At 44.1% G+C, this 17,389-nt stretch overlaps 1 protein-coding gene across 2 annotated transcripts; it reads left to right on the top strand.

The window, feature by feature from the left end:
* Positions 1 to 8,296: 8,296 nt before the first annotated feature.
* Positions 8,297 to 16,167, top strand: LOC138731940 (transmembrane protein 126A-like). 2 transcript variants are annotated; one of them, XM_069878248.1, is made up of 6 exons: positions 8,297 to 8,314; positions 9,529 to 9,607; positions 11,290 to 11,414; positions 14,498 to 14,691; positions 15,224 to 15,338; positions 15,718 to 16,167. In XM_069878248.1, the coding sequence occupies exons 3-6, from the start codon at positions 11,299 to 11,301 to the stop codon at positions 15,920 to 15,922; spliced, it is 630 nt and encodes a 209-aa protein (XP_069734349.1). In that variant the 5' UTR covers positions 8,297 to 8,314; positions 9,529 to 9,607; positions 11,290 to 11,298; the 3' UTR covers positions 15,923 to 16,167. The 2 variants fall into 2 exon arrangements, with proteins under 2 accessions (XP_069734349.1, XP_069734357.1); XM_069878256.1 differs by having other exon boundaries at positions 8,299 to 8,314; positions 9,534 to 9,607.
* The last annotated feature ends 1,222 nt before the right edge of the window (positions 16,168 to 17,389 follow it).

Genomic DNA, 17,389 nt, shown 5'->3' with positions numbered 1-17,389 from the left:
TTAGGGCCAGGGAAGAAAGTGCTTATGTTGAAAGTGAAGGAGACAAGACAGAGGGCCAGTTTTGATCTGTGCTAATCTCAAAAGTTTGTGAGGGCAATAACAAGACAGCTGAGATTACAGCTGCCTCACTGTGACATAGATGAATAATTATGGCTGCCATAGAAAAACGAACATAGAATAACAAAATAGTAAGCTCTCATCAAAAAATACATCTTTTTCTTTTTCTAGTTTTAGGATCTTTCAGTTGTAAAGAAGATAATGAAAGATACCAGGAGGCAATCACTGTTTTGCATTTGCATTATTTCAAAATACTGACAGAAACAGCAACATCTGGAAGAATTCACAGTACAAGTAGATGCAGTTCTTAGTAATGTAATTTCTGTGTTGACACACAAAATGAAATATAAACCACCTCCAAACAATTTATAGCTGAATCAAGATACTGGAAGTACACAAGATACTGAATACCTCTTTTCTATATATGTTAATTTTAGCATTTGCTTCATTTTCACATACAGAAAGCTGACAACACAGCCAGCTACTGCTGTAGATTGGGACAATAGCAGCATGAGCTAAGCTGCACCATTTTGCTCAGCTGCTTCTCACATACAGAATTACCCAGATTTCAAATATAGCCATTTTAGTATCATAGCTATGAAAAAAATGTGAATACATTTGCACTGGAAAAAAAAATCTTAATAAAAAAGCATCCCTGTCATCTCCTTAGAAACAAGGCCAAGTGCTGGATCCTGCACTTCAGTCACAAAATCCCCATGCAATGTTACAGGCTTTGAGAAGTGGGGCTGGAAAACTTCCCAGTGGAAAATGACCTGGGAGTGCTGGTTGACAGCCAGCTGAACATGAGCCAGCAGCACGCCCAGGTGGCCAAGAAGGCCAACGGCATCCTGGCTTGGATTAGAAATGGAGTGACTAGCAGAACTAGGGAAGTGATTGTCCCCCTGTACTCAGTGCTGGTGAAGCTCCCCCTTGAATATTGTGTTCAGTTTTGGGTTCCTTCATTACAAGAAGGACATTGAGTTGCTGGAGCATGTCCAGAGAAGGGCAACAAATCTGGTGAAGGGTCTAGAGAACAAGTTTTATGAGGACCAGCTGGGGGAACTGGAATTGTTTAGCCTGGAGAAGAGGAGGCTGAAAAGATACGTCATTGCTCACTACAGCTATCTGAAAGAAGGTAATAATAGTCTCATGCAACAGCATATATCTCATTACATATAAATGCCATTATACATTCACCTTGTTGTGATATTCTGACAACTATGAAAACAGATTATATTTTGTTAAACCACGGGCTAAACAGCACCTTAGCAGCACCAAAGCTCCGAATTTATCACTCCACTTCATGAGACAGTACACACCTAAATAGTCTAAGGACACCTCACAACAATAATTCTCCCATGTAACAAAAACTCAAGACAAGCTCTGTTAGAAAAGAAAGTCAAAAGATGTTGAAAGAAGTACTATGAAGAGAAAGAGAAGTCTTGCTGTGAGATGCCTAATTAATTTTGCTCAGTAAACTGTATGAAAACTGTTTGTCCAATTTAGCATTGTTCGGTTGTCAGACTAGATCCATTCTAATTAGAACCTGCCACTTTTCTTAAAGTTTTTTTTGTGATCAGTAACACTAAAAATATTCCAGGAAGATTTATTCAGGCAAAAATCAGAAGTGAAAAGTTGCTTTGTTTTATCTCTAGACTTGAAGGCAAATTCTTGCAAAACAAAATGTTATCAACAATGTTCTACTTAACACCACTTGGCCTGAAAGGTTAGGGTAACTTGTCTTTGAGAATGGTCCCAAAAGCATTCTTCAGACTTGTTATAATCCAGACTATTAAACTTGTATACACTTTTAAATCTGACATGCTCATAAATTCCACAATGTATTTAGGCTACTTTTCCACACTACTTAAAGACTGTTCTATTCGTGTTTACATTATGTATGACTGACAACATCATTAGTGTCCTCATCAATATCTTATGAAAGTGATCAGCCTCAGAACAGCCCAGCATCCAAAAGATCCCATTAGAACACCTCCTTCCCCCAGAGTAAGAACATTCCTTGTAAAAAAATGTTGTCTCATGAACAAAACACCTTCCACTCTGTCAAAGGTAGTTTATTTCCAATTTCCCATCTATATGATAGCAATTTACAAACCTTCAGATTAGTCAAGCTTCTTTATTTTCTAATTGGGCCACTAGAATTACTTTTGAGTAGTCAGGGCACATCATTCCATGTATCACATTTTCCCAATTCCATCACCGAAATGCATGCGGTATCTATGCACAAATAATGCTTCCAACTTAAATATTCCTTAGAAATGCTCAACCATAGTTGCCACTTCCTCTGAATTCATGGTTCTGCACAGCTTGAAATTTTTCCTCAGTGCTTAGAATAAAAGCACAGTGGGTTCTACTACGTTTATGCTCATTCAACCACTTGACGGGTTGGTATATTAAAAATCTGACACGGTATTAGAACAAGGTAGGCAAAAACTCTCTGAAGAGGAAATAAGAAATCCAGCAGAGCCAGTCAGGAAGGTGATCAAGAAGCAATCACAGAATCATAGAATCATTTAAGTTGGAAAAGGCTCTTAAGATCATCAAGCCCAACCATAAACCAAGTCCACCACTAAACCATGTCCTTAAGCACCATATCTACACGTCTTCTAAACACCGCCAGAGATGGTGACTCAACCACTTCTCAGGCAGCCTGTTCCAATGCTTGACAAATCAGAAGGCCACAGGAGAAGAATAAAATAATAATAATAATAATAATAATAATAATAATAATAATAATGGTTGCTTTTAGATTATCTGGAGCTAAGCAGGTACTCGGGCTCCAAGCTCCATTTCTGTTTGGGCTCACTTGCAGACAAAGGACAAAGTGAACTGCAAATCCAAATATCCATTAAAACCAGCTCAGGCCAATAAGAAAACATAGAGGTAGACTGAGCAGAGGAACTTGGTCTGAATATCAGAAAACAACATATTCCTAATACACAAAACCTATTCTCTGTGTAGCAGAATGGTGATGGTTTCCAGCTGGGGAGTGGCAGGGGAGGAAATCAGCGTCTCATAAAGAGGTTGCCTAGAGCTATATATCACTTTTTAAAATAGCTTAAAATCTTGAGATATGTATGACAAAATGGACTAACCGATCTTTCTTCATGAGTTCTAGGCATCCACAAATTTCTGTGACTATATGAGTCAACTTCCCTGAACCATCATTACCTAGATAAATGTGATTTACAAGCTGTAGAAATGATGTTATCATTCACAAGTGTTACAATAACTTCTAATTTTCTTCCATCATCTGAGCCATGCTAAAATATAATTGTTAGTGGATTTGATATACAAAGCGCAAAGCACATTTCATCAAGAGTTACAAATTAAAAAGAAGCAATTATTGCACCTAAAATTCAGACTGAAATCTTCAATTGATTTCACATGGTTTTCGTTATAATTAAATACACTTTAATAGCATAGAAGTAAAACTTATGGCATGACTCATTCCCAGATCCAGCTGAAAGGATGAACCGGCCAAGAGAACTGTTTCAAAAAGTTTTCAGAGCATGGCCAACCTGAAAACAAACAAAAAAATGCCTGCCTTATCCAAAGCCTCAAATATTCAAATCATTGAGCTACAAGTTTAAAAGACTGCTTTACTTTGTATTGCCATTTGTATTTAGTATCACTGCTAACATAAAATATTTGGAAGTATACTGTAGTAACAGCATTTCCAAGAACTAATACGAATAAGTAAATTCCAAGAAAATAAATCTAATAAATCTCTTGTCCAAAAAAAATCAATTATAAAGAAAATGCTGATTTTTAAGACAACAAAGAGCTCCTATTTTTTCCTTAACAAAACATAGTTACACTACTATTTAGGCTATGAGAAAGAACATATCTTTACATATAAATAACAAGCCACATTACCAAATATGAGGAAGTTGTGTTATATTAATGCTTCACAGAAGAGATCTGGTTCAGATTTCCCACTGATATCTATTAGTACAGCTATATCTACTTTTTAGATGTGACTTATTTCCAGTATTCTACAATGGCTTTTTGTATCACCTAACGATATTCAACAACTAAAGATATTTTCAAGTGTAGAGTTCTAGAAAGAAGGAATAAAATGGAAGAGTATAGTTGGCAGATTGGTTTTACAAAAAATCAACAAAAACCTTTGATCTTTTCATGTCTCATACTTCTTTTCCCACTGAGATGATTTCTAAAGTCATAGGAAACAGAAAAAATAGGAATAATTCCATATAGCCATTTATCAAAATACTGATTAAATACAGGTTAAATAGATGAATGTAAACAGCCAGCACGGTGCACCTCTAGGCAGCTGTCTTAATACTCCACCTCCACATGCTCAAAACCATAATATTTGCAGAAAGAAAAAGCCCAAATCATCCAAACAAGGAGGAAGATAAAACCAATCCAGAGTCACTCTTTTAACTTCTTTCACTTCTTGACTGAATGTTGCTAGCTATGTATTAGGGAACTACACAGCAGACTGGAAAGGTCCCCTTTTCCTCAATAGACAACAGCCTCCAATAAGCAATCAACATCAATCCCTTCTGGACTTAAAAATTTGTGGATTTCTTATTTGTTTCAAGACAGTCTGGATCAGTCTTAACACACATTAAGGCTTCAATTTCTTCTTCATCCTCTTACCCAACAGAAGACATTGGTCAGTCACTTTTAATTTATTATCTGCAAGGCACCAGCCTTATGGTCTTTAATATTCCTCTGATCCTCCTATGTATAAAAAGAGAGGATTTGAAAATGAGGAAAGCAATCCCATGACCTAGAATTATTAAAGTGACAGTGATGCTCACTGTGCGCTTTGGAAAAACTGATTGCTTTGTATTAGAGCCATTTACTTCATCCCTTTTCTTCCCTTGCACTGGAGCCACCCCGTGAATGATGAATACCAGGAGTTAGGAGAAGAGCTTCACAAAAGGTTCATTTTTAAGAGATAATTAAGAATTAATAAGGAAGGACATGGATTTGTCAGAGTGGGTCCAGAGGAGGGCCACAAAGATGATCAGAAGGCTGGAGAACCTCCCATACAAGGACAGGCTGAGAGAGTTGAGGTTGTTAAGCCTGAAGAAGAGAACGCTCTAAGGAGACCTTATAGCAGCCTTCCAGTATCTAAAGGGGCTACAGGAAAGATGGAGAGGGGCTCTTTATCAGGGAGCACAGGGATAGGATGAAGGGTAACAGTTTTAAGCTGAAAGATGGGAGATTTAGATTAGATATTAGGAAGAGGTTTTTTACTGTGAGGACAGTGAGGCACTGGCACAGGTTGCCCAGAGAAGTCATGGAAGGGAAGCCCCATCCCTGAAGGGGCTCAAGGCCAGGTTGCACGAGGCTTTTAGTGACTGGATCCAGTGGAAAATGTCCCTGTCCATAGCAGGGGAGTTGGAACAGAATGATCTGTAAGGTCCCTTCCAACCCGAACCATCCTATGATTCTATGACTCTACGATTCTACAATTAATGAAATAAAAAGCAAGCCACGAGATCAATGCAGAGCTTTCTACTCAGAAGTGCAGCTGGTTGGCTTCACTATGAACCACTTTCTCTCCCTTGTGCTGGCAAACACAAAAAGAAACAAAAAATGGGACAGATTTTCCTCATGTAGCTTGTTAAGTGGAAAAAAGGTGAGCAACCACCCCGCCCACAGGGACCAGCCTTCTGGAGAGGGATGGGGAAAAGAGGGCTGGAATGGGGTGAGGTTTAAGGAAAAGAACAATTCATTTTTCAGAGGTAATGAAGTTATTAATGAGATAGAAAGCAAGCCATGAGATCAGTCCAGAGCTTCCCCACTTGGAAGCGTAGTTGTTGGCTTCACTATGAGCCTCTCTCTCTCCCTTGTTCTGGAAAACACAAAAAGAAATGGGATAAATTCTCCTCATGTAGCTCATTAAGTAGGAAAAAGGTAGGCACCCTGCCCACAGTGACTTTATGGAGAGGTCTGGGAGGGGGCCAGCTTTAAGGAAGAGGACAATTACCCTGGTGTGGCTGAGGGACAGGGAAGAGGCAGGAGCTGAGGGAGGGCATGGAGAGGAAACAAAAGCAGACACAAGGTGGTCGAGTCACCATCCCTGGAGGAATTTAAAAGACAGGTAGATGAGGTGCTCAGGGATATGGTTTGGTAGCGCACAGGTACGGTTGGACTCAATTATCTCAAAGGTCTTTTCTAACTAAATGATTCTATGATTCTGCTCTATGACAACCGAGGCAAGGGCAGAGGGGACAGGATGTGGAGGGCAGAGTGATACTGAAAATGATAACTAAAACTCTCTAGACTCGTTTTTTAGATTTAGAAAGCAAGCAGCCTTTATCAGGCCTGAGCAATACACAGCAATGATCTCCATCAGTCATCACTAAGCCTGGTGTGGGGGGAGGTGTCCCTGCCTGTGGCAGGGGGGTTGAAACTGGATGATCTTTAAGGTCCCTTCCAACCCAAACTATTCTATAATTCTATGTGCAATGAGACAAATGTTGGTTACAGAACATATTTCCCACTTATGTGTATATGTATAAAGTTTCCCAGAAATCTTATGCATATTCTATTACTTTCCAAGGTCTAATTTTAATGTTATGAAGCTTTGCAACAGTCAGAACTCTTGCTAATTTGGAGCTGGCTCCAGCTCTCTGCTTTACCTTGGCTTTTAAGAAATGTAGAAACTCCAGACAGAGGTGATTACAGAAGAAGAGAGACCTGTTTAGCACAAATCGTTCCTCACACAATATGTGCTACTAGAAAGCTATGATCTAGTTGCCATCATGGAAATGTGGTGGAATGAATCCCATGTCTGGAGTGTGCCTATCAACAGCTACAGGCCCCCACAACATCCTCCTCTCTAAATTGGAGAGATATGGATTAGATGGGTGGATGGTATAGTGGATAAGAAACCGGTTGGGTGGTCATACTCAAAGAGTAGTGATCAATGGCTTAAAGTCCAGATGAAGATTCATGACAAGTGGTGTCCCTCAAAGGTCTGTCCTGAGACCAGTGCTGTTTAGTATCTTCATCAATTATATTGACAGCAAGATCAAGTGCACCCTCAGCAAGTTTGCAGGCGACACCAAGCTGAGTGGTGCAGGTGCCACACTGGAAGGATGGGATGTCATCCAGAGGGACTTGGACAGAGGGGAGAAGTGGGCCTGTGAGAACCTCATGAGGTTCAACAAGGCCAAGTGCAAGGTCCTACACCTGGGTTGGGCAATCCCTGATTTCAGTACACAGTGGGGGATGACATGATTGAGAGTTGCCCTGCAGAGAAGGACTTGGGGGTGCCATTCAGTGAGAAGCTCAACATGAGCTGGCAGTGTGTGCTCGCAGCCCAGAAGGCCAGCCATGTCCTCAGCTGCATCAAAAGAAGCGTGGCCGGCAGGTCAAGGAAGGTGATTCTTCCCATCTATTCCCCTCTTGTGAGACCCCACCTGGAGTACTGTGTCCAGTTCTGGAATCCTCAGCATAAAAAGTATATGGAGCTGTTGGAATGGGTCCAGAGGAGGGCTACAAAGATGATCAGAGGGCTGGAGCACCTTCCCTATGAGGACACAATGAGAGAGTTGGGCTTGTTGAGCCTGGAGAAGGCTCTGAGGAGGTCTTATAGCAACCTTCCAGTACCTGAAAGAGGCTACAAGAAAGCTGGAGAGGGACTATTCATAAAGGCTTGTGGTGATAGGGGAATGGGTATAAACTGGAGAGGGGAAGATTTAGGCATGATGTCAGAAGAATTTCTTCACCATGAGAGTGGCGAGGCACTGGAATATGTTACCAAGGGGAGCTGTGGCTGCCCCATCCCTGGAGGTGTTCAAGGCCAGGTTGGATGGGGCCTTGGGCAGCCTGACCTGGTGCGAGGTGTCTCTGCCCATGGCAGCGGGGTTGGAACTGGATGATCTTTAAGGTCTCTTCCAACCCAAACTATTCTACGATTCCGTGCTTCTATGACTCTATGACACACCGTTTTAAGGAAAACTTGCTATCAGAGCCACGAAACGCGCCGCCAGAGGGCCATTCTGCCTCATGTCAAACACCTCAGGCAGGAAGGGGCCTGCGGGGGGTGGGCTAAGGGCGGCGCGAGGCACCCGTGGGTCTCCCCCTCCCACCCCGCCCTATCGACAAGCTCGGGCGCTGACCCCGCCCCCGCCCGCCCCGCAGCCAATCGGGAGCCGCTCCTCTGGGAACGCCCAATCAAAGGCGGGGCCCCGGGTCACGTGAGCGGGTAAGATGGCGGCGCCCGCGCAGGGAGGGGGCAGCGCGGGTATGGGGGGCGCCATGTTGCAGGCGGCGGGTCCTTCGCGGCTTGAGGTGGGGAGGAGGGAAGGAGCCGGGAACGACCCGAGTCGGAGAGGACCCGCGGGGAGAATCGAGTCCCGCTCCTGTCCCTGCACGGGGCAAGCCCGACCTTCGCTCCCTGCGGCCGAGGGCAGCGTCCAAATGTTGCTGGAGCGTTGGAGCTGGGAGACGGGCTGGGAGAGATGGCCTGGGGAAGAGAGGGCTCCGAGGAGACCTTATAGCGACCTTCCAGCACCTGAAGGGGCTACAGGAAAGCTGGGGAGGGGCTGTCACAAAGACTTGTAGTGATAGGATTAGGGACAATGGGTATAAACTGGAAAGGGGCAGATTTAGGCTAGACATAAGGAGGAATTTCTTCATCAGGAAGGTGGTGAGACACTGGCACAGGTTGCCCAGGGAAGCTGTGGCTGCCCCATCCCCAGAGGTGTTCAAGGGCAGGTTGGATGGGGCCTTGGGCAGCCTGATCCAGTGGGATGTCCCTGTCCATGGCAGGGGGATTGGTACTGGATGATCTTTAAGGTCCTTTCCCACACAAACCATTCTATGATTGTCAGGCTGAGCACCATGACTGCCTCCCTGGGGAGCTGTTCCAGTGGTCCACCACCCTCTGGGTGAAGAAACTTTTCCTAATATCCAACCTAAACCTTCCCTGGCACACCTCCCTGAAATTTCTTTTGGTCCTATTGCTGGTCACCAGTGGGAAGAGATCAGTGCCCACTCCTTCTCCTTTCCTTGTGAGGAAGCAGTAAACTGCCATGTGGTCCCACCAAGTGACTTCAGACATTCCTTGTACGGTTTCTTCTCTAGACCCTTCACCAACTTTGCAGTGGCACCAGACATTCTCCAGCAGCTTTACATACTTTTTATACTGCGGTGCCCAAAACTGCACTCACCCAGTGCAGAGTAAAGCAGGACAATCGCCTCCCTCGACCTTCCAACAATGCCAGGATTGATGCATCCCAGGACATGGTTGGCCCTCTTGGATGCCAGGGCACACTCTTGGCTCGTATTTCACTTGCCATCAACCAGAACCCCCAGATCCCTTTCCACAGGGCAGCAGCCTCCCATTGTGAGGGCATCTGCCTTGGCTTGGGGACCTCCAGCTGCCTTACATACATGTTGCGTACACGTCATGCATGGTTTCAGTTCCATGATGTTGTGTCCATGGTTTTCCTGAAGAACAGGTCTGGAGACCCTCCTCTTGGAGCAAGTGGGAGTGAGAGACCTCGAGGCTGGCGCTGGTCCCTGCTGATCTCAGGTGAGACCCTGCCTGTTTGTCCTGCATCCTGCTAACCCCAAAACAATGCAAGTGCAGACAAAGATAGGCTTTAGAACATGGCCTTCGGATTGTAGAAGAAATATAAGGCAGATATGACTGACAAAGTGACTCCAGGCAACCTTCCTCTGGGGATAAAAAGCTAGAAAAGGTACTTGAATTGCTAAATTCTAGATTTCATGAAAAGCTGTTGTAGTGGTTTGAGCCCATCTGGCTGCCAAGTGACCACCAAGCCACTCTTGTTACTCCCCCTCCATCAACAGGACGGGGAGAAAGTGATCTGTTGGAAAGCTCATAAGTTGAGGAAAGGACAAGGAGGTCATTCACCAGTTACCATTACTGAAAAGACAGACTAGACTTTGGGGAAGTTAGTTTAATTTATTGCCAATTAAACAGTGTAGGATAATGAGAATTAAGAACAAGTTTTTACAGGAACAGACCCATCCAGTGTGGGCCCCCCACAGGGTCACAAGTCCTGCCAGCAAACCTGCTCCAGCATGGGCTCCTCATTCCAAAGTTCCACAGGTTCTACCAGGAGCCTGCTCCAGCACGGGCTTCCCACAAGGTCACAGCCTCATTTGGGCATCCCCTGCTCCAGCACAGGGTCCTCCCTGGCCTGCAGGTGGAAATCTGTGCCATCATTAACTGCTGTGGGCTGCAGGGGGTCAGCCTGCCTCACTGTGGTTTTCATGGTGAGGAGAATCTCTTCTGTGATGCCTGAAGCACCTCCTCCCCTCCTTCTTCACTGATATTGGTGTCTGCAGAGTTGTTTCCCTCACATGTTCTCACTGCTCTCTGTGGCTGCTGTTGTGCAACACTTTTTTTCCCCCGCTTCTTAAAAATGTTATCCCAGATGTGTTACCACCATCGCTAATTGGCTTGGCCTTGCACAGCAACAGATCCATCTTGGAGCCGGCTGGCATTGGCTCTGGCAGACATGGGGACAGCTTCTGGTGTCTTTTTGCAGAAGCCACCCCAGCAGCCCCTTGCTACCAAAACCTCGCTGTGTAAACAACTGTGCGTTCTGATTTGATACCAGTCTCTGGCTAAGAGTACCAATAAAGAGCATCCTTAGGTATGGAATATGAAAAGCAGAATAGACATCTTCACGATTTCTTTAAGTCTTTGCAAAGTATGGATTTATTTGGGGTTCTATTTGACCTTAAGTCAAATATTGCCAAATATTGGAATATTGCCAAAACCCACTGTCCTGTTAGTGTCTTCACTTATGCTGCTGGCATTGGGGGTCATTGTGTTAGATGTGATCTCACTGGAAAAAAATAAGTACACTGAGCACTTTTTATCTCTGTTTCCTGATCCAAGCTGCTGTACGGCCACAGGGTTCAAGATGCTCGGGCGGGAGTGCATGCAGAGTGAGACCGTCCATTTTCGTCATATCAAGTACTTAAAATGGCTTGGAGCAATTGTCAGACCACAGCTGCAACATCACTACGGAAAGCAGTTTGGTAGAGTCCACATAGTCATAAATACCATAGACCAATGGAGCTGGATTTTGCCCCTTGTATCTGAAAGCTCTGCCATGACAAATAGGAAATGAATGCGTTTGTGATTGCCTAGTGCCAAGAGAGTCTAGAAGTATATTTGATACATAGCGGGGCTGTGTAGCTTTGATAACCCTTGTTTGTCTGTTCCTTATGATCCAGGGTAGCAAGATGACTGGAAGAGAGTTTCTTGAACTAGATTCTCTAAAGCAAAGAATGTATTTGGAAAAACTGAAGCGGATGGAAGGCATACAAAAGATATTCAATGAGCTTCCTAAAGCAGACCAGTAAGTGGAAATAAATGAGGTGCATCAAACACTTCAAGTCTTTTGTGGGCTTTTGTTTGCCCTTACTCTTGTACTGCAACTCTTCCTTGCAGTTACAGAAGTATTTAATTGTGAAGATGCTTATTATTGTCCAAAACAGAAAACTTGCTTTGCATTTTTTAAATATGGTCAGTTCCCTGTTATCTATGGTCCTGCTCAACTGATTTCTGTCATGTGCTCTCCAATGCTGCAGGTTCTGGGATGGCTTATCAGCCCTGACTGGCTCCAAGCACTCCTGCAGTCCTGTACTAGAGCTAATTGGTTTTCTAAGAAACTGAAACATTGGAAAGCGTAAGCCACATACTCCCGTGATTCTGTAGGAGTCGTGTTGTGTCCTGCAGGGCTGGCCTGGAGTCAGAACTGATTGAGCATCACTCTGATATCTCATAGAATCATAGAATTGTTTGGATTGGAAGAGACCTTAAAGATCATCTAATTCCAACTCACCTGCCATGGGCAGGGACACCTCCCACTAGATCAGGTTGCTCTTCTGCCTTTCACCCTGCACCTCAGGAAGGCAAGACTGAGGGATCCAGGTGGTGGGGAAGGAGTCAGCCAGAGTCATGCACGCTCATCAGCAGGGTTCTCTGCAGTGCAAAAACAGCTAAATGCCCTCTGGGCCTCGCAAACAACCCTTTTGTGTTTTGTGATACTGCATTTCACTACCAAATCTTACTCAATCTTAGTTGGTTCTATAAGAAGCCATTAGTGGTGCACCTTTGTGTAGGATCTGCCATGCTCACATTCAACTTGCAACACTTCTCCTTCCCCAGAAGAGCTGGAGACCTAAAGAGGAGGCAGATACCTCATTAGTTATGTGGTAACGTCTTGATAGAAACTGTGGGACCTAGGGACTGCTGCACTGTGGAAAGAAATAGTTGCCAGGGTCATGAACATGAGCCAGCAGTGTGCCCAGGTGGCCAAGAAGGCCAATGGCATCTTGGCTTGGATCAGAAACGGCGTGACCAGCAGGTCCAGGGAGGTTATTCTCCCTCTGTACTCAGCACTGGTGAGACCGTGCCTCAAATCCTGTGTTCAGTTCTGGGCCCCTCACCACAAGAAGGATGTTGAGGCTGTGGAGCGAGTCCAGAGAAGAGCAACAAAGCTGGTGAAGCGGCTGGAGAACAAGTCTTACGAGGAACGGCTGAGAGAGCTGGAGTTGTTTAGCCTGGAGAAGAGGAGGCTGAGGGGAGACCTCATTGCTCTGTGGAGAGCAGGGTGCTGGCCGCTTCTCCCAAGTGACAGGGGACAGGACAAGAGGGAATGGCCTCAAGTTCCGCCAGGGGAGGTTCAGGCTTGACATCACGGAAAAATATTTCACAGAAAGGGTCATTGGGCACTGGAACAGGCTGCCCAGGGAGATGGTTGATTCACCTTCCCTGGAGGTGTTTAAAAGATGGATGGATGAGGTGCTCAGGGACATGGTTTAGTGATTGATGGGAATGGTTGGACTCGATGATCCAGTGAGTCCTTTCCAACCTAGTGATTCTATGATGATGCTATGAACCTTTATTTGAAATTGCTCTGGCAGATCTTCAAGTCTGTGTATCCAGAGGGGAGGTCACCAGTGGCTGGAAGGAAAGAGGAAGCATCCTACAGCCAGACTGAGAGAGTTCCTGTTCCCTAAAGCTCTAGGGATCTAGTATTTAAAAGAAAACAGGCAAACAAAGAAAAACAACCCCAAACAACTCCAAACAAAAAAACCCAACCCACAACTTTTCTGTCCTCCCTTTCTTTCCTTTCATGCAGTGTAGCCATTGTGTACATCAGTAAATCAGTAAGCCCAGGCAGATGCTGCTGCTTCTGGGCACATTAGTTTGCTCGATTTTGGATTCTCAAATATGCTACTGAATTGGAGTCTTTGTCCCCCGCACCTGTGTATATGCACACATGGGTTTCACTGCCTGTGACTATAAATACGTCAACAGAATGAAATGGCTGGTTTGCAGAAACTGTGCTGGGGACTTCCTGTGAATGGCATCCAGTAATGGCAGAAAAGGGATTTGAAAAGAAAACGTGCCCATTTCTTCTGAAGACAATGCACAAAACCCCAAAACATGACTCCTAAAAAAGAAGAGATATCTGACTAATCAAGTTCTTTTGCTACATGGCATCAGAATTGAATTGTTAGTAGTTTATTTCCATGTTTGAAAATCTGATAGTTACCAAGAATTAAAGTGTCATAGAATGAAAGAAATATGGAATGGTTTGGGTTGGAAGGGGCCTTAAAGATCATTCAATTCCAATGCCCCTGCCATGGGCAGGGACACTGCCCTTTGGATCAGGCTGCTCAAAGCCCCATCCAACCTGTCCTTGAACACCTCCCGGGATGGGGCATCTGCAACTTCTCTGGGCAACCTTTGTCAGTGCCTCACCAGCAATGGTGACTCAACTACTTCCCTGGGCAGCCTCTTCCAGTGCCCGATAACCCTTCTGGTGAAAAAATTTTTCCTAATGTCCAATCTGAACCTCCCCTGGCGCAGCTTGAGGCCATTCCCTCTCAGTCCTGTCGCTTGTTACTTGGGAGAAGAGACCAGCACCCACCTTGCTACAACCTCCTTTCAGGCAGTTTAGACAGTGATACAAATGATCTACCAGCAGCAAGATACATCCATTGCCACAAGCTCTTCTAATGAAACTAAGTCTATACTTCTGGGTAAGCAGGCTAGAAACAAGGTTGCTTACTGTGACTATATATGTGTATTTTTAAGTTCTTTTCAGCAAGCATTCTCCTTAGAAACATGCTGATACAGAGAGCAAATTTCACAAAGTTTCTGTTAGCCATAATAAAAAAAAAAAGAAATGTAGAAAAGGCTTCTCAGCCTTTCTGTCACTTCATTCCTGTGGTGTCTGTAAACTCCGGCACACAGCAAAAGGTGCTGTACTGGTCACTTTTGAAAGTAGTGACTCTATATTTCACACCGGCACAAGATTTAAGTCTCTTCCCTCTTATTGCAGAACTTCCAGAAGTGGATTGTAGCACTGATTAAACCAAGCTTTTTTACAGATCTCAGTTTCTGAAGTGACTTTCCCTTCTTCCATAGGAACCTTTGTAATCACGGGACGTACTTCTTTGCAGCAAATTCAAGCTTATGCGGCTTAGCAGCAAATAGCTTATTCAGGAACATCTTGCACATCAGAAGAGCCGCCTTCGTGTCTGCTTTGCCAATGGCTGTTATTCCCTTCCTTTCCACAGCAGCAGTTTATGACGTTTTTCTGCGTGAGCCTTTATTTTCAGGTAAAAACCTCGTTATCCCTCCTTGTCAAAAGGGTTTTGCTTTCTGTGCACAATGGAACACAAGAGGAGTTTTTCCTGCAGAACAGTGGTCTTGAACTGCTGTGATTTTGAAAAACCTCAGTTTGTAAAGCAGGGTTTGAAAAACAAATTCTCTAAGACACTGAGCAGCAGTGAGTTCTTGAAGTTGGGTGGGAAGGGAGATACATGTGTATTTATGTTTTAACAAACTCTGTTACATATTGCTGATTTTTAGCATTTTTCACCCAAGGTCATGTAAAAGTGACTGCAATTAACCATTTCAGTTTCCCCATCTGTATGATTTCATTTGAAGGCCAACTTTAGAGTGATAAATTCTTCATGAGTTGGAATAAGTGATTTCTTTTTTTTTTTTTTTTTCCCTTAAGTTAAAAGTCCTGTTTTCAAAATTTCTTGCATACCTGTGCAGCTCGGCCACTTGTCGTTGCACACAACTTATAAAGTGATGTGGTGGAGCTGTGTGAATGTTGATAGTGAAATATCATTTGTCGTGCAGGTGAGCTGAACTGTGAGGTCTGTACCGTGGCCAGAGGAGGATTAATAGGGGCTGTTGTGGGTGGTTTCTATCCTGTTTTTCTGGCTCTCCCTTTGAACGCAAGCCTTGCAGCCAGGTACGTCTTATTAACCTGCAATCACTGAAACTTGTCTGTTGGTCAAATCTTCAACTCTCTGTGGGTTTTCAGTCTATGCAAACCTTGTAGGTCTATGCAAACCTTGTAGGCCTTCCCCTTGCACAGGGAACGGGATTTACATTAAGGTCATCTAATTACAAGGCAAGATGGTGAGATTTGGCATGATGTCAGTACATGGTGAGGATGGTTTATAGCATTTATCCAGACAGCTCGGCACCACCAGCTGAATTTAACTCAGGAGAGGAAGGAGAGACTGAATAGCTTTCTAAATATTGTTAATTACTTTAATGTTAAATGTTGGTGTTTAAATTGGATGGGGGAAAAAAAATAAGTTTCTACCACTGTTTCTGTTGTCTAGGTACTCTTCAACTCCCTTGCCAGGGAAAGAAAATCTGTTACGCTACTGGCTCGCAATTTCTCAGCCTGTCTTTAGAAGGATGAGTTTGGGTGTCCTTATACAGGCTGTGACTGGAATATATCTCGCTACTAAGCAGCATGAAGTATATGCCAAAATACTGCAGCAGCTGAGCGCTAAAACGGATCCTGAAGAGTTAGAAGCATGAAGTTAAGCAACTTTTCAATTGCCTTGGATAAGTAACCATAATAAACAGGGGAAGAAGTTGTTGTTCACTGTGTTTTTTAATCGAAAAACAAAGTTAGGGCTTTGCCATGGCATTCTTTTCAGTTCAGAACCTAAATGCCAGTTAAGTTTTTCATTATGTCTAGCTTGGTGCTCACACCTGAGTGACAGCTTTAAAAGGACAGGTGTTTTTCTTTGGAAATGTGGAATAAAAGCATTTACACTGCCTGCTTAGTGTTTTTATGTAAGATTATGCTATGTATTTTAGAAGCTGTACAAATGAGCATTACTGAAAAAGGAAGTTTTTCTTCATAAGGCAAACTATGGCAATTTAAAAAGCGAGGTAGGGGTGAGTGGCAAGGCAAGGTTTATCTAGAGGTTCCTCAAAATCTGAGTATTTCTCATGCTAAACTTCCCTCTGTTAATTAAATAAAACTAAGAATTCAGCATTCGTGCTGAACTCTTACTCAGCTTAGTTTAAAACTTATGCTCTGGCACTGCTGAAAATATATTAAAGGAGTATCATCGTGCTTTTTTTTTTTTCTTTGCTAACAAATGTGTTGTTAGAGCACAGCAATCCTGCACTCTGTTTCTCTGTAACCAGGAGCCTGATTTTGTGGAGTCATAGAATGGTTTGGGTTGGAAGGGACCTTAAAGATCATCCAGTTCCAACCCTGCCCATGACAGGGACACTCCCAACAGACCAGGCTGCTCAAAGCCCCATCCAACCTGGCCTTGAACACCTCCAGGGATGGGGCAGCCACAGCTTCCCTGGGCAACCTGTGCCAGTGCCTCACCACCTTCTTTGTGAAGAATTTCTTCCTAATGTCTAATTTAAACCTTCCCTCTTCCAATCTAAAGCCATTCCACCTCATCCTGCCACTATATGCTCTTGGAAAATGTCCTTCCCCAGCTTTCCTTTAGGCCCCCTTCGGGTACTGGAAGGCTGTTACAACATCTCCCTGGAGCCCTCTCTTCCCCAGGCTGAACAACCCCAACTCTTTTAGCCTGTCCTCAGCAGAGGTGCTCCAGCCCTCTGATCCATCTTCGTGGCGTCCTCTGGATGCATTCCAACAGTTCCATATCCTTTTTATGTGGGGATTCCAGGAATGGACACAGGTCTTGCAAGAGCGGAGTAGAGAAGGAGAATAACCTACCTTGAACTGCTGGCCACGCTTGTTTTGATGCAGCCCAGGATACTGTTGGTCTTCTGGGCTGTGAGCATAGGGTGCAGGCTTATGTCAAGCTTCTCATCAACCAGCACCCCCAAGTCCTTCTCCGAACAGAGAAGCAAAGACAGATTATCTCCGAAACAACCATTAGGCAAAGTTTGTTTAGTTTCTCTTGATTCAAAGTGTTGCTGTATCCAATAGTGTTCTGATACTGGCCTGCATCTGAACAGACATCTTGGCCCTGCCTTCATCACCCCTGCTTTAGAGATTCTCACAGA

The sequence above is a fragment of the Phaenicophaeus curvirostris genome, chromosome 1 (assembly GCF_032191515.1).
Source record: "Phaenicophaeus curvirostris isolate KB17595 chromosome 1, BPBGC_Pcur_1.0, whole genome shotgun sequence".
NCBI classification, from domain to species: Eukaryota; Metazoa; Chordata; class Aves; order Cuculiformes; family Cuculidae; genus Phaenicophaeus; species Phaenicophaeus curvirostris.
The sequence above is the reverse complement of the archived record's forward strand: the minus strand, read 5'-3'. Positions and strand labels throughout refer to the sequence as shown.

Excerpts from the sequence above, each read along its gene's own strand:
- LOC138731940 (XM_069878248.1), top strand. The coding sequence starts at position 11,299 with ATGACTGGAAGAGAGTTTCTTGAACTAGATTCTCTAAAGCAAAGAATG. Across the intron at positions 11,415-14,497 it reads GAGCTTCCTAAAGCAGACCA|GAACCTTTGTAATCACGGGA; the intron begins GTAAGTGGAAAT and ends CTTCTTCCATAG. Across the intron at positions 14,692-15,223 it reads GCGTGAGCCTTTATTTTCAG|GTGAGCTGAACTGTGAGGTC; the intron begins GTAAAAACCTCG and ends TTTGTCGTGCAG.